At 37.8% G+C, this 16,322-nt stretch overlaps 1 protein-coding gene and 1 long non-coding RNA gene across 5 annotated transcripts in view; both read left to right on the top strand.

Moving 5' to 3' along the window:
- Nucleotides 1–16,322, top strand: part of LOC104607642 (uncharacterized) — a 62,432-nt gene that overhangs the window by 8,016 nt on the left and 38,094 nt on the right. For 2 of the 4 annotated variants that reach the window (XM_010273318.3, XM_010273319.3), the window contains 2 exons: nt 7,258–7,368; nt 9,356–9,603. In XM_010273318.3, the coding sequence (XP_010271620.1) occupies nt 7,293–7,368; nt 9,356–9,603 (324 nt within the window). In that variant the 5' untranslated portion in view covers nt 7,258–7,292. Of the gene's footprint in view, nt 1–7,257; nt 7,369–9,315; nt 9,604–16,322 lie in introns of all 4 variants that reach the window. The other 2 variants (XM_088899241.1, XM_088899242.1) reach the window with 1 other exon arrangement.
- On the top strand, nt 116–1,003 carry LOC148802283 (uncharacterized). The gene is made up of 2 exons (XR_016083045.1): nt 116–432; nt 758–1,003. It is a non-coding gene; the product is annotated as an uncharacterized LOC148802283 (long non-coding RNA).

Here is a 16,322-nt window from a genome sequence, read left to right as displayed (position 1 = left end):
TGGTGAGCAGTGAAGAGAGTAGGCAACAAGTACAGTTATAGGGACCGCCTTCAGAACCCTTTGCAAATGTTGGGATAAAGTCGAAAAGGCCGACTGATAAGATGGAAGTAATATGTGAATATTGCAAGAAACCGAAGCATACTAAGGACACTTGTTGGAAACTCCATCCAGAACTTCTCCTGGACAAGTTTTAGAACAACAGTAACAACAATTTCAAGAAGAGTGGTCAAATAGGGAAGCCTAAAAATGCAAATGTTGCAACAATGCTTGAAGGTGGAAATAGAGAAAGTGAAGAAAAATCGGCTATGGGGCAGTTGACAGCAGTAAAGGCAGAGTTTGAAAGGTATGGGAGGTTACTTAATCACTTGGAGACCATTGTTGCAGCATCCAACCTTTCAGGCAACACCTTGTCATCCGCATTTGCTCACTCAGGTACTCGTGCTTCTGCAAATCATGCTATTGTTTTAGGTAATCATAAAATCACTTGGGTTATTGATTATGGTGCATCAGACCATATGCCTAGTATACCTAACATCTTTTGTTCATATCAACTCCTCTCTGGTAGAGAGAAGATATCCCTAATTGTGGGTCTATTGCTCCCATCTTTGGCAAAGGAGATATCAAAGCCTCTGACACTCTTGTTTTATCCTTTGTTCTCCATGTCCCCAAGCTTAATATCAACCTGTTATCTATCAGTAGCTTGACTAAATCCATGAATTGAAGCATAACCTTTTTTCCTACTCATTATGTTTTTCAGGACATGAAATCTTAGAGGATGGTTGGGAGGGCCATGAGGTGAATGGAATATACTTGCGGGACACACCTGATATAAGTCTTGGACCACCTAATGGAGTTGCTTTGGAGTTTGTTTTGTCAGTCTATTGATCGAGTCATGTTATGTCATTTACGTTTTGGTCATTTATATTTTTCTACTTTGAGTCATTTGTTTCCCGACATGTTTAAGGGAATATCTATTTCGAGTCTTCATTGTGAGTCCTGTGAACTTGCGAAATGTAGACAGTCTTATCCAATGAGTAATAAAATATCTATTTTTGCTTTCCATACTGTGCACTCTGATGTGTGGGGGGCCAATATCATTTACCTACTATGGGGGGTTGCAAGTATTTTATCCTCTTTATTGATGATTCCTCTCGTTATACTTGGATTTACCTCATGAGATCCCGGGATGTAGTATCAACTGTTGTGCAAAAGTTTCATGAACTCATTCTTACCCACTTAACACTCGGATCAAAATATTCCAAGAGAGGAGGAAACCATCAAACACTTTTCTCCTTTCTCTTCTTCTTCTTCCTTCTGTTGTAATCACCTCTTTTTCTTTTTCTTTTTATTGCTGTTATTAGGTTTAATTATCAAATTTGAAGGACAATTTTACATCTCCCCACTTTGATCGGGCAACCTCTATGCCCAAGAAATACTTCAATGGCCCTAGGACTTTGGTTTGAAATTGTTGTTGCAGGAATTGCTTCAGTTCATTGATGCCATGTGCATCACTTCTATTAAGAACAATGTTTATCAACATAAGTTGCTAAGATGATCTTCTCAGAGGAGGTATCCTTACCAAGATGATCATCTAGACAAAACATGACAAGGACACAAAAGGATAAAAGGGAAACAAATCGCTGATGTGAAGGAGATACGAGAAAGGGGATGATTTGCGCAAGCACACTTACCCTTACCAAGAGCAATAGGGAGATCAATATCTGACAGTGGTGGATTTGTTGGCAGTGAAGACTTAGGTGGATGGTTAATAGCCCGAGTCGAAATCATTGTTGATGGAAGCTCTAAATGGCGATCACATCGAGATTACACTTTGTAAATTGATGCTCAAAGCGTCTCCTCAACAGTGGGCAAAGGAATAAAAATATCACTAGAGTTAAACTAAAGGGGAAGAGGAGATTGTTCACTATGTTGAATTTAGTTTTCCTAGATCTTTCTTGCCCAGATAGTAGAATTGGGAAAGAGTCCTCTTCAGGGACTTTCTCTTGTTCATCTTTTTTCAACGCCTTAGTTCGGTCTTCTTTTGTGTATGTCTTTTTCCTTTTAAAGAATTATGGTATTCTCCTGTGCCGCCAAAGGTTAGGGCTTTTTGCTGGGAAGTGGCTCTTCAAAAGATCAATACTATTGATGTACTAAAGAAAAAGGCCAGATTGGAGCATTTCCCCACATATCTATTACCTTTGCTTAAGAAATGGTGAGACAACGACTCATCTTTTGATTTCTTGTCCTTTTGCTTATTATTTGTGGGATTGGTTCTCCTTTGTTTGGTTACAGATGGAACCCCCCCGGGTGTGCTGAACCTTTTTGACTCTAGCTGCTTTCGACAACCAAGGAAAAGGGGCAGGTGTGGAGAATAACAAGAGCAACCATCCTATGGTCTATTTGGGAAGAGAGAAACAATAGGATCTTCCTAGGGCAAGAAAAATCCAAGGAAGCACTTGTGGAGGTTGTCACCATCAAGGTTATGCACTGGCTGAAAGTACATCATCTCTTCAAGGACTTATCCTCAGCTGATTTAATTAGAAATCGGAGTTCTATAGCTGTATCCTCGCCTTCCTCCCTTGTGGTACAAGAATGTTGGGTACCACCGCCTCAGTTTAGGGTGAAGCTAAACTTTGATGGAAGCTCCTTGGGTAATCTAGGTCAGTTGGGAGTTGGGGGTGTGTATAGAAAAGAGGAAGGAAAAGTTTTGGCCCTTTACTCGGGCCCAATTGGGGTGGGAGATTCATGAAGGGCAGAAGTAATGGCCTTACTTCAAGGTTTGGAATTGGTGAAACAATGGGGAATGCAGCAATTTGAAGTGGAAGGAGATTCCAAGCTGGTAATAGGGTGGATCCAAGCTGGAAACTAGGGAGTGTGGTCTCTTAGGCAGGCTAATGCTATGGCTGGTTGTTTAGCCAAGCAAGGGCAACTAGGGAACAGTTGTTTTGGGCAGATTTGTAATCTCTCCATGGGTAATAGGGTGGATCCAAGCTGGAAACCAGGGAGTGTGGTCTCTTAGACAGGCTAATGCTATGGCTGGTTGTTTAGCCAAGCAAGGGCAACTAGGGAACAGTTGTTTTGGGCAGATTTGTAATCTCTCCATGGGTCTGTTGTAATTGTTATCTGCTATTATCCATATTCTCTAATAAAATTTCCTCATTTATCAAAGAAAAAGGCACGAACAGTTTCAATCACATGACGATTCTTCCTCTCTATTACCCCATTCTACTGTGGTGTGTGTGAGCAAGAGGACTGATGTATAATACTAGGAGAATCAAAGTAAGACTGAAATTGATTATGAAAATATTCTATTGCACTATTTGATTGAAACTCCTTGATGCATACACCAAATTGATTTCTTATCTCAACATCAAATATAGAAATATAGAGAACAATTCTGAACATTCTTTCATTAATTAAATCCTTGTCATTCTAGAATAATCATCAATAAAGGTTACAAAATATTTGAACCCATTATAAGAAGACACACAACTTGAACCTCAAACATTTGAATGAACTGAAGCAAAAGGACTTGAGACTCTCTTCGTCTTCTCTACGAAAGAAAGATGCTCAATGATGTTTAGTGAGTTGACATGATTCCTGCTCCAACTGTCACAAACTCTAAGGTAGAAACCAACAACTTAAAAACAGGCAAAGAAGGATGGTCAAGACGATAGTACCACTGATGTAAGGTAAGGGAAGTATGGAGAGCCTTTTATGGACCGTGATCTTCCAAATAGTCCTCCCACTTCACGGCTGCCACCAATCATTTTCCTTGTCTTGAGATCCTGAAACACACAATAAGAGGGGTAGAAAGTAACTGAGCAATGAAGAGCTTGTGTAAGTTTACTATTAGATAAGAGACCAAAGAGAAACTTAGGTATATAGAAGACAAAGTGTAAACTAAGGTCAGAACCAAGAGACACATTACCATTACCAGTAATGGAGGAAGAAGAGCCGTTAGCCAAAAGTAACGGTCTGGGATGTGGAGGGTGGAGACATAGGCACAAACAAGTCTGAGGAGCCAGTCATATGGTCTGAATTGGAGGCAAGGCAAGCTGTATCTAATTTTGCAAGGGTGGCAGTGGTGGTACCAGAAGTAGATTGGCAAAGCCTCTCATATTCTTCTCGTGTGGTGGAGGTTGTCTGTTTGTCCTTGTCAATACTGAGAGCAGACATTTGAGCATTCACGAACAGATCCACGTCCACCACCACCTCTAGCACCACCCCACCTCTAGCACAAGTGGATATTGGGCCATATAAGTCATAGCAGAAGTTAATTGTGTAACCTTCTTTACCACAATGTGAGCATTCACGAACAGATCCATGCCCACCACCCCTTATACCTCCTACTTCTCTTTCCCCACTACGACTACCTCTAGGCCCATGATCAGTACCTCTTGTAGCACCTCTATTTTGGCCCCTAGCCCCCTAATTCCTCAGCCTGCAAAACCTCTGGAAATTACTAAGATTGATCTCTCTGAGGTAGGAACGTTTTTTTTTTTTTTCGAAGAATCAATAAGAAATTTCATTAAAACAGAAAAAGGGTTACATCCTAACACCATTGGTTGTCTAGATGACACACCAGATACATTCTCAAGACTTCAAATTGAAAAGGATTCTTCATTACAAGGCTGTAAGTCAAGGGTATTCCAAAAGTTCTCCAGCAAATCAGCTTTGGAGACTGAGGACCCATTCTGAGATCAGATTGCTTACTGCAGCTACCATGTATTCTATACTTTTTGACCTGTTCTCAAAAACTCTTCTGTTTCTCTCCCTCCAAATAGACCAACATACTGCCAATGGGACACAACTCCAAATAATCCTGGCTTTCTTACTGCCTCTGAGCTTTGGCCACAATGAGAAAATCTCTACTGGATTTATTGGTTGGAAGGCGCTCATCCCAAATAGGTAGGAAAAGAACTTCCAAATGAAGCTTGCTATGCTGCATGAGAAGAACAAATGGAGGACTGTTTCTTCCTCCTGATTACATAAATACTACCAGCTGGTCAGATGAAATCCCCTAGATTTCAGGTGATCAGAGGTGAGAATGCTGTCATGTGCCACCAGCCAGGCGAAAGCTTCAACCCTTGGGGAACTGGGTTACCCCATACTCCTTTTATCTGGTCTGCACTCATTTCTTCTCTTACTAGTGCTTTGTATATTGACTTAACTGTGAATATGCCTTCCTTACATTCTTTCTATCAGAGACTATCTTTTGTATATCTAGAAATGCTGGTTCCTTCTATTTTTTCCAGAAGCATAATACACTCTTCCGCTTCTTGGTCTAATAGAGGCCTTCTGAATTTTGGATTCCAGATCAGTTGCTCCCCTCCACTCAAAGCATTGGGCTATTGAAACTTGTTCTGTTAACTTGTATAATCTTGGGCACACCTCACTTAACTTCCCTATCTCAAGCCACTCATCTTTCCAAAACCTCACTCTAGAGCCTTCCACCACTTTGAACTTGACTAAATTTCTGAATTCTTGATTGAAGTTCATGATTCCTTTCCTAACACTCACCCCATAGGAACTTCTTACTTCCCTTGATTCCCACCTGAATCTTATCACACCATATGTCCCACCCACCACCCTCGTCCATAGAGCCTCCCTCTCTCTCCCTTGCCCAAGCCTCCACAGCCATTTCTCTAGAAGTGCTTTGTTTATTAATTTTACCCTCTGAGGTAGGTAGGAACATGGTTGCCATGAGAAGTTGAAGCTCTCCTTATATAGGAGAAAACCTAAGATAAGGAGGGGAGGTCACTATTGCCCAAAATTTGAGCCCTCACTGGTTCAAACGTAGACCTCAAACCTGATAGAAATCTTGCTACATCAAGGTGCTCCCTCTGTTCTTGTTGCACCTTCAAGTCAATGGACAGGGGCTGATAGACATTAAGCTCATATCTCAAGTTCTTCAATGAAGCATAATACTCAACACTTTTATCCCCTTGTTGGAGAGAAAAATAATCCTGGTATGGCTGATATATTCTTGTGACATTATCTTGCCTAGAGTATAATTGCTTAGCATGGTCCCAAATCTCCTTAGCTGTATCAAGGAACATAAGATTCATGCTGATGTGGTTCTCCATGTTATTCCATTCCATAAGTCATGATTTAGGGTTGGTCATTCTCTTGTAGCCATTCATTATATCCTTCTGGTCCATTCTTCAACGGACTCTCCTTAATGTACTTCAACTTACCTCTTCCAATAAGAGATACCTCAACTGACTTAGCCCATGGTCTATAGTTGGTACCATTGAGTTTTACTGTGGTCAACTGTGAATTCATTAGGTTTGATTGCACCCCCACTGCTGGTTTAGGATTGTCACTTGATGAGGCCATGGGAAAGTGAAAAAAAGGATCACTACTCTTTTCTTGAACACAAAGGGAGCTTCACACACTTACCAATAGTCCACCAACACACCACAATCTACTACTCACTCCACCACATTGAAGACTAAACACAGCTGCACCTATGACATCTTCAAAGCCCTCTTTTCCAGTGGGGCAATCAGTCCTTCTTGGCTCCTTCTTCCACCTATAAATAGTAGAGGACGTTTTCTACTTTCTAGCTCACAGTGAAGGGTGTTAATAGCAGTCGACTGTTAGCAGTAGCAGTTGACTGTTAACAGTAGCAGTCAACTGTTTTAATGAGCAATTGGTTCTGATACCATGTTCAACATGTAAGGAAAGGAATTGGGAGAAAAGGAGAGAAGAGATAGGAAGAAAGGGAGGAGAAGTCAAGAGAATGATCTATCTCTCTTGACAGCCGACCCTTTATATACTTCTATTCATTACTGTAAAAAGTTACAACTGGTTGATTGTTAACAATACTGGTCAACTGTTGACACTAACAGTTGACAAGCAATAGTAGAAACAATAGGAAAAACAATAAAACTACTTTAACACCCTTTATGATGGGATCTTGCACCTTAAATTCACACCATATTTACTCCTTGGGAATCTTTTCCTTACCAAGTTATCTTTGCAGCCATCAATTTTCTCATAGGGGAGTTTGAGAGTTCCTCCTTCCCCACCTTTGATCTATGGATATCATATTTTTATACTGTTTTTACCATTTGAACAAGAGATTGTGTTCTTCAGGTCTTGGACTATGTTTTTTTGTATATCAGTAGTTACATTGTGTTTGATGGTTTGAATACAAAATTTTGATGTCTATGGTTTTCCATTTAATTTCAGAATTGTTTCTATAGATCCTGGACACTAATGTGTTTCCAATTAACAATGTTGCAACAGCCATTGCTTTGCATGAAGACTTTTTGCAAGGCAGGATGAATGACGCATTTGATGGACAGATATTGGCTGAGAAGCTTTCTAAACTCAACAATTCACAACAAAGCATTGAAAGTATCCTTTATTCATAGCAAGATTTTTTATTTTATTTAGAGCCACAGTGGACTTTACGAGAGTTGTTAGTTCCATTTGTGGATGTTCTCTTTAATTAGAGTAAAATTCCAACTCTGATGTAGTTAGATATTGTTGAAGAAATCATTCTCTAAAATTTAATATGCTGGTAGTGGAACTGAGGAAATGGAAGTTACTGGTTAACCACAAATAAAAAAAAAACTACTGCACATATCATTGCAGTTTTACATGTGCATTTATTCCTCTAGCCACTTCATATTTTACCATTCCCTACATAATATCTTATTAATATTTTAAACTTTTAAATGAGCTATTTATGCCAGATGCATATAAATTGCACATATAATTGCATTTTTAGTATGAAAAGAAAAAGTTTTAAGTGGCTGACTAGGGACATTGAGGTGAAACACAGTTGGGTAAAGAGAACTGCTAACTCACTTGCTGATGGGTTAGCCAAGCAAGGGGTGAATAGGGGATCTTTCTTTTGAGTTCATTTCTAATTTTGTATCCTTTGTTTTGCTCTAATGGGGGAGTTAAGAAAGTTTACCTCCCCCCTCTTTTGTAATTAAAGTTTCTTATTCTTAATAAATTCTGCCGTTACTGATAAAAAAAATGCATTTTTAGTCCACATGTTTTTTGAATTTTTACTCTCATCTTATGCAGGTTAAAATTGAATGCTGAAGATCTGTATTTTTTTTCTTGTTAAGGGCAATGCTCATGGCTATTTTCTCTTGTTGAGTCAATATAACATCTATGTTCTTCCTCAGTTTTCCATTGAAAAGTTTACTTGCTTCAAAAGGGCTTATTTCATTTCTTACAGGTCCAAGTTTCGAGATAGAAAGGTATTGTGTTATTGTACTTCTAGGATAATTGAAGCCTTCCCAAAGGGATATAATTAGTATTATGATTTACTGAATGAGATGTTGGTTTCATCCAGCCTCCGATGTACTAATGGTTAAACAAGCTATGGATACTTAGAGGATTACATTGTATGCTATTGCAGTCTGTTTATGATAGAATTCCTGAGTTTAGAATCAGGATTTACACTATTTTCAGTTGATTTAAATTATGTTTTGGGAGTAGTTGTAGGATAGTGTGGGGGTTCTTCTATGAAAGCAGCTAGAGTAGTGTAAGTACAGGAGTCTTTTGGGGTGGTGATGTAGTTCAACCTTCCACAACGGTAGAAGATTCAGAATAACGGTTTCTGAGAAATTTGAGCATTCCAAAATTGCGAAAGCATATGAAAGGAGGAAGAATCAATAGCTACAGAAAACTTTGGAAGCTGACATTTTCTTTACAATTGTTTCCTTTTATGCCGACTAGAAGGTTTCTGTTAGTAGTTGCATAGTTTAGCAGCTTTCTATGTTATTTAGGAAACTATTAGGCAACCACTTTTTATAAGAGTTTCTATGTTCGAAATTTCTATTTAGTTGGTTTCCTTTTCTGGGAATCTTGGTAGTTTCTAAGTGGAATCCTGCAAGAGGTATACATGGCACCTTTTGGGTCCTCAACCATATTGCTATTGTAGAATTTTTGTAGTTATTTTGTACTCCTTCACCAAATAACCCAACCAACAATCCTAGTATATTTAAATGTGAAACTTGATTTATTTATCTTCCAGTCATTATATGTCTCGGCTGCCTGTTGCTACCTATTGCTTTTATTTGTTTGCTTGTGTATAGTTGTTTATTGTTTATTGTTGAAAGGTTAGAACCATATCCAGTCTACCCCTCCCAAGACCCCTAGATAGCTGGGACCAAGATTGGGTAGTGGCCTTTTAGTAACTTTTCTTTAAACAATTGTCATGTTTTCAAAATGCCTGGGTTTGATAAAGCAGTTTTGAGGTATTATATGTCTGCTTTTTCTGAATCGCTCTTTGATACAAGGTGTGTTTTGTTGAATTCATTTTTCTTAACATTGCACCACAAGGTGTATTTTGTTGTATGCCTTTTTCTTAACATTACACCAGCATTATCACATTGGTGTATTTTTCACCGGAAGAAAGCCAAACAGGTTGTTGAGACATGGGATAAATTTTTCAAGTCTGCTCAAAAAGAGCAACGTGTTTCTTTTCTGTATTTGGCAAACGATATCCTACAGAATAGTAGAAGAAAAGGAAGTGAGTTTGTGAATGAATTCTGGAAAGTCCTTCCTGCTGCTCTCAAGGATGTTTATGAGAATGGTGATGACTATGGGAAAAAAGCTGTGTCTAGGCTGGTAAGTATTTTTGTCATTGGCAGGGGTGTAATTCATTTTTCTTTGGATTGTAATGTATAATTGTGTATAAAGAGGACAAGAGTAATTGTACCATTTGTAGTTATTCTGATCATTTTATTTTCCTTCCATTGGAGTTTTCAAATGACTACTGTATGTGTGTAAAATTTCTTAGTTGCATAATGAGTCTTGGGTGTGGATATGACTGAATACATCAATGTTTTAAAACCTGACCTGGAGGTGAATCTGGTTTTCTGACTGGGTGACAGCTCACTGGTTCAACTAAAAAAGGGCGGCCTAGTGAACAAGGCTCCACCAATGCGGGGTCTAGCCTCTGTATCATTTTATCTGAGCCTTTATAGAAGCTAATTGAGAGAAAGGAGGAAGAGGAGGGACACTACCACCACTGCCACTACTGCCAGTATTCTCTCTCTTGATCAATGGATTCTTCTAGATCTCTCTGTCATTCTTTAAAGCTGAATCCCTCCAGATTCCCTCTCTGTCATTCTTTGTGTTGTGGCAATCTGTCTCTTGCTTCCAATTCTCAATAGTATAATGTAATTAATTTATTTTCCTTGAACCATTAAAAAATAGGTTGGACTGACCGACTGGGTCGACAAGGGTTGCAAACACTCTTGCTTCCAATTCTCAATAGTTGCACAGACTTGTATATAACCTTTTTGTGTAGCTCCTTAGTTGTGTATTGAAAATTAAAAAATGTAGTTAGCTTTGCCATCTTAGACATATTTGTTTCTGACAAAATAATGTAGGATGAAAGGAGAAAGTCCTACAAATTAGATATTTGATGGGCTAAAATTAGTAGTGATATAATTTTATTTTGATGAGCAACTGAAAACTTATATTAATTAATTAAAGTAAGAATGTGCATCACAAAGGGAAGCTATACAGCTTATAATCTTCCCCATTACATCATTTCAGAGGTAGGCGAGGGAGAGGATGAACAACTGTTTAGATCAAATGAAGCTAGTTAAGAAAATATTGGATCTGGTTAAAGTTGTTGAGACAGAAGTGCAGGTTAGCAAAATTCTGGACTTCCACTTTTTGGGAGGAGAAGACTTTTCTAGAAAAGTTTTTATGGAGGTGGAAAGGGTGAGAAAAATTAATCAGTTTTCTTTTGGCAGTGAGGTGGGGGGCTTTTGTTTAAGGTGTGGTTTTAGTTGGGGTGGTAGGGGTTCTAAAACTTGAGGTTAAGGTTTTTGCTGGCTGTTGGATGGCTTTCAGGTTGGAAGGTTGTTGTTTTGGCCATTTTATTTTTCTCGCTCTTGTTTTGTAAGGAAAGGCTCTCTTGTGAAGGTTTCTTCTTGTTTTTTGGAATTTGGGGGGTGGGAAGGTTTTGTAATTTTTTGCTTCTTCAAGGTGATTGATCGTCACCTGCATTTGTATCTTGCTTGCTCTTTTCCTAATAAATTTTAAAAAAGTTATTTCTACTATCCGGTTGTTTTGCAAGATGATCAGCCAAAGTATTTGCTGAAGACTGCAGCCATTGTATAGTTACTTGCATATTCATTGTGAACCACTTGAATTTCTTTATTTCATTCTTGTAGACCCAGAATGTCTTACCCTTCCTCAACAGCCAGCTTATTACCACTTATGAATCTCCTTCAATTTCAAAATTTCCACCCCTATTTTCATAGCCTTCTTTATCCCATGGTGCAGTCATCAACTCTGCCCTCATTGAGTTTCCTTCACCTACCAGCCCTGCGAACATTGCATGCATTGCTCCATTTTCAATTCATAACCATAAGAGTGGCATATTTGGGTATGACCTTGAAACTCTTAACGGACTTTAATGTAGAAGGCTTCTTCAGATTTTGGGGAGCAATAGCTGGGTCTTCCTCTAGAAGACAAAAATTCAATGTGGATTGGTCACCCCCAACTAGTGGCTAGATGAAGTTGAATTTTGATGGCAGTAGTGTGGGTCATCCGGCTCTCTCAGGAATTGAGGGTAATTAGGGATGAGCAAGGTAATATGCATGCACTGTATTCAGGCCCAATTGATCAAGTTGATGCAGTTATAGCAGAATTCTTAGCAGTAGTTTTTGGGGTTGAAAGTGCAATGAAATGGGCATTGGAAATTGATCAATGAAGTTGACTTGAAAGTAGTTGTGGGATGGTTGCAAAAGGGGGGAGGGGTGATTTGGCACCTAAGGAATGATTTCAGATGCTTCAAATGGCTCTTGGAAGATATGATTATTCAAATTAATTGGGTTAGAAGATCTGCAAATAGTTCGGCAGATGGCCTAGCCAAGCAAGGGGTTTAGGGACAGCTTATGTATTGGGCACTATTGTAATCTTTTGGGTGGTTTTTGATTGTTTTAGGTTTTCTGTTTTTTTCACAACTCCTTGTTGTATTGCCCTCTTTTAATATCTAATGAATTACTCTTTTTTCTGAGTTACTGATCAACACAAAAAAAAAAGAAATCTACGGAGTCTTGGACTTAAATATATGTCTGGCATGAACATGTCCATTTAAGAGAGTCCACAGAACACTCATCTCAAATGTGTTCCTTGAATTTATATATAATTTGAGAATGTCATTATTAGGACAATGATTCTAATGCAACCCTAAGCTGCATGTAATAACATATGCTGTAAATAAGTGGTGTTGGAAGTTATAGTCTTTTGGGTTGGGATTAGGGTGTTGATATGCTTTTGGTCCAATTATGCTTTTCATTTTTGGGTAAATTATCGGGAATCCCCTTGTATTTTGGGGTTGTGATACTTAGCTGCCTATATTTTATTTTATTTATTTTTTGTGACACTTAGCCCCTTGTATTTTTGTAAAATTTCAAACTCTGTGATTGTGTTAAAAGTAATTATGGAATTACATAATTTCCCTTATGACTTTTGTATGCTTTTAAAGGAAAAAATGGAGACTGGGTAATGTTTGATGTTGGTTAATGAAAGGCATCATATATTCTTACAAAGGAAAACTCTGATACGCCATTTAGATGACTCAAATCATCATCATCATCATCTAAGCCTTGTTCCAACCATATGGGATCAGCTACATAAATCCTGGTTTGCTAAGAGTTCAGCAAAAGTTGTAAATGCTGTCTGCCAACCTGTCACAATCACAGCGCTCCTTTATCCAAGCTTGGGACTGGCAGTGTATGACAACACCAGTGGGGTTATTTAGATGGCTCAAATCTATTGATTTATTTTTGTCTTCCACTTTGGCAAGCCAGATCTTTAATTTAATTTGGTACTTCACTTGGGTGGGTGAGACCAAACAATTTCTCCAGGAGATCACTTTGGTGGCCTTGATTTTTTGGGTTGATTTGGTACATTATTTGGACACCCTAGACTGATTGAATTCTTGGTGTTATTTGGGTGGTTGAGATGGATCTATTAATCTTAGGAGACTGCTTTAATGTCTAGATGTATTGATTTGGTTCCTCATCTGGATGGGATAAATTAGTTGAAAGCTTGGTGCATACTTTGGATGTATATGATCATGATTTGCAATATCTGCAAGATTTGGTGAAGTTTCTCCATTTTTCTAGGTGGCGATATGAAATTTTCCAAGAATCTTTTATTCCTAATATCTTTGATCTTTTTCCAATATGTTGGCATTGTTTCAGATTTCACTGATAGACTAATACATTTAAGGTTTTACGTTTTATAATATTATTAGAAACTTTTTGATATTTCATTAAAAATATCATAGTTTTCTGAAAATCATTTTTCTAAAAGAACAAATAGGGATTTAGTGATTTGATAATTGGCTTACTACTTTGATATGATTCACATATTAAGTTATCATACTTCAAAAGAAAAATAAAAAAAGGCAAATGACTATAAATAAAAAAAGTGGATTCTCAATCCAATTAAAATGCATAAAGACAAAGGTCAAAATGGCAAGTAAATGACACAAATAATGAAGAGAAGATGGCTAAAAGGCTAAAAGAGAGAGCAAGGTACCTATGTAAGTGTCTTAATCTTCTCTTATATGATTTATACAATTATTTGCTATGGTTTTTTGAGCCTTAAATGCGCAATTGTACTTCTTTTAACAATCGTGATTTCAAATGTCCAAATATTTCCTGATATTTCCACGACACATTTCCATTTCCATTCCCATGGGTACCAACACAAAATATTGCTGCGATTGACAAAATATTGCTGCAATGTTATTGCCCACCTAATGGACATGATTACCACTTTGAGCAAGCTTGAATTTTTTTTCAAACACGAGGCTGTTCTTGTTTTTATTGTATAATAAATTATTGGGTTGATCTATTAGAATCATTTGCGTGACCCCTGTGACTTGACAGACTGACTAACACAAACACAACTGCCATCAAACTGAAGAATGTTCTCCAAAGGGGCTCTTGGGCCCAGGTTAACATTGTTAGCAGTAGCCATTTGAAGGACCCATAACCTGCCCTAGGTTTCTCTCTAAATCTTCTAACAAGATGCCTCTGAACTGCTTTGTAGCTAACGTCCAAGAATTGACTCAGAAAATGATTTTTTTTTAGTAAATCTTTGTGAGAGGGCAGAGAAATTAGTGAAATATCCTCAAAATTCCCCCATCTCTGCTTGGTGAAATGTCCGTTGATATCAAAATTGTTAACCATGGAATATATGATTAGTTGGCTGACCTTTTTGACGGTGCAGATGTTTGGGTTACTTTGTACATCATTATTTATCTATCTATCAACATTTGGATGGTTGGGATTAGTTGATTGATCGTGGGGTGTCATTTTGATGACCCAGCTTTTGGGTGTTGCTTGGTATATCATTTTATTTGACAGATTTTTTTATAGAAAATTTGGTGCGTTGCTTGAATGGCCAAGTGTAGTTGAAATCTTGGTATATCGCTTGGATGGCCTAGATTAATTCTTAGCTCTTAGGAGACATTTTGATAGCCTATATTTTTGTGTTGATCTGGTACATTTACGATGCCCTAGAGTTGCTGAACCTTAGTAGATCATTTGGATGGTTTGAGGTTAGTGCACTGAATCACTGATCCTAATAGACCACTTTGTTAGCCTGAATCCTTGGGTTAATTTTCTACACCATTTACATGGCTTGTATTTTTTGAAAATTTGATTGTTTGATGTCATTTACTATACCACTTCTATGGCCTAGATTACGCATTAACATCATCACTCAGATTTTCAATATCAGTTGATTGATCTTGAGCATGAGTCAAATGGTCTAGATCTTTAGTTAGAAAATCTTTATTAGAAATATCTCTTTCAGTAATATGAAATGGGTAAAAAGAAAAATTTTTCTCTAATGTAATATAAGGGCATTTTAAGATTTTAAAAACATCCGAAAATGCACATGAGATGCAAATGGGTAATACTGTTAACTCCTTTGACAGAATAGTGATGGAAGGGGTTATTTGTTGTGATAAGAAGGTATAAGTAGCTGAGTGTTGCAAAGAATAGTACAGGGGACTGTCAGACCCCCTAATGTACATTGGGGGTCAATGTAATTTAACTTTCTTTTTCTTTCCAAGGAGCGAGTTGATTGATGGGTGGGAGTTGTTCTGGTTAGTTTGTTCGGTAAGGAGATGCCTTTATTGATGATTGTATGCAACTTGTATGGAGCATGGGGGTTGGCAGGGTGTGGTTCCTTTTTGTTTTGCCAGTTGTTTCTCCATATCTTTTTTTTTTTCTCCAGTCTATTGCTTGGGCCACAAAGCCTGTCTATGAATTGTATATTCTTTTTTCTATTTGATACTTTTTGCCTTACTAGTTACTATCTAGGAAACAGAAACATGCTTTGAACAATGAGTGGTACTAGGCTTGTGATTCTTACTTTTCAATTTAACAGATGGAATGTGTGTTCCAGTCTATTGCTTGGGCCACAAAACCTGTTTGTGAATTGTATGTTCTTTTTTCTATTTGATACTTTTTGCCTTACTAGTTACTATCTAGGAAATAGAAATATGCTATTATAATCTAATCTGCTCTTGAATTCTGTTAGAATAAGGACTGTAGAAGTAAGAAAGATGAGAAGATAAGAAAATAGAGGAGAATTCTAGTTCGAACAAGAGAGAATAATACATCTCTCTAGTCGGCCAGGTTTAATTTATATGTTTCTATTCAAGAACAAAAAGATTCCTTTGTCCCTACTTAAGTAAGGGACACAACTACTAATAGAACATTACACATCAACAACTTAAACATAAATATAAAGACTAAAATACCCCTACACAATCGACATTAACACTCCCCTTCAAGCTGGTGAGTATATATTATATAGTCCCATCTTGTTACATATGTAGTCCACTCTCCCCCGACTCAACCCTTTGGTGAACAGGTCTGCCCATTGGTTTCCTGTGTTAACATATGCAGTATCTATCACTCCACTCAGCACCTTCTCTCTCACAAAGTGACAATCAACTTCTAATGCTTGGTTCTCTCATGAAACACTGGATTAGAAGAGATATGGATTGCAACTTGATTGTCACAATAGAGCTTCATTGGAGTGTCAATAGATATCCCATCTCTTGTAGAAGATTTTTTTTTTTTTTTGATATCAATCTCTTGTAAAAGATTTCTCAGCCACACTAATTCACAAGTAGTATGTGCCATAGATCTATATTCTGCCTCTGCACTGGTTCTTGCCACAATTGTCTGTTTCTTACTTTTCCATGTCACCAGATTACCCCCAAGGAAAGTATAATAGCCTGTAGTGGATCTCTTGTCAGATATAGAACCAACCCAATCAGCATCAGTATATCC

The sequence above is a fragment of the Nelumbo nucifera genome, chromosome 2 (genome assembly GCF_055504915.1).
Source record: "Nelumbo nucifera cultivar China Antique chromosome 2, China Antique-T2T, whole genome shotgun sequence".
Lineage (NCBI taxonomy): Eukaryota > Viridiplantae > Streptophyta > Magnoliopsida > Proteales > Nelumbonaceae > Nelumbo > Nelumbo nucifera.
The sequence above is the reverse complement of the archived record's forward strand: the minus strand, read 5'-3'. Positions and strand labels throughout refer to the sequence as shown.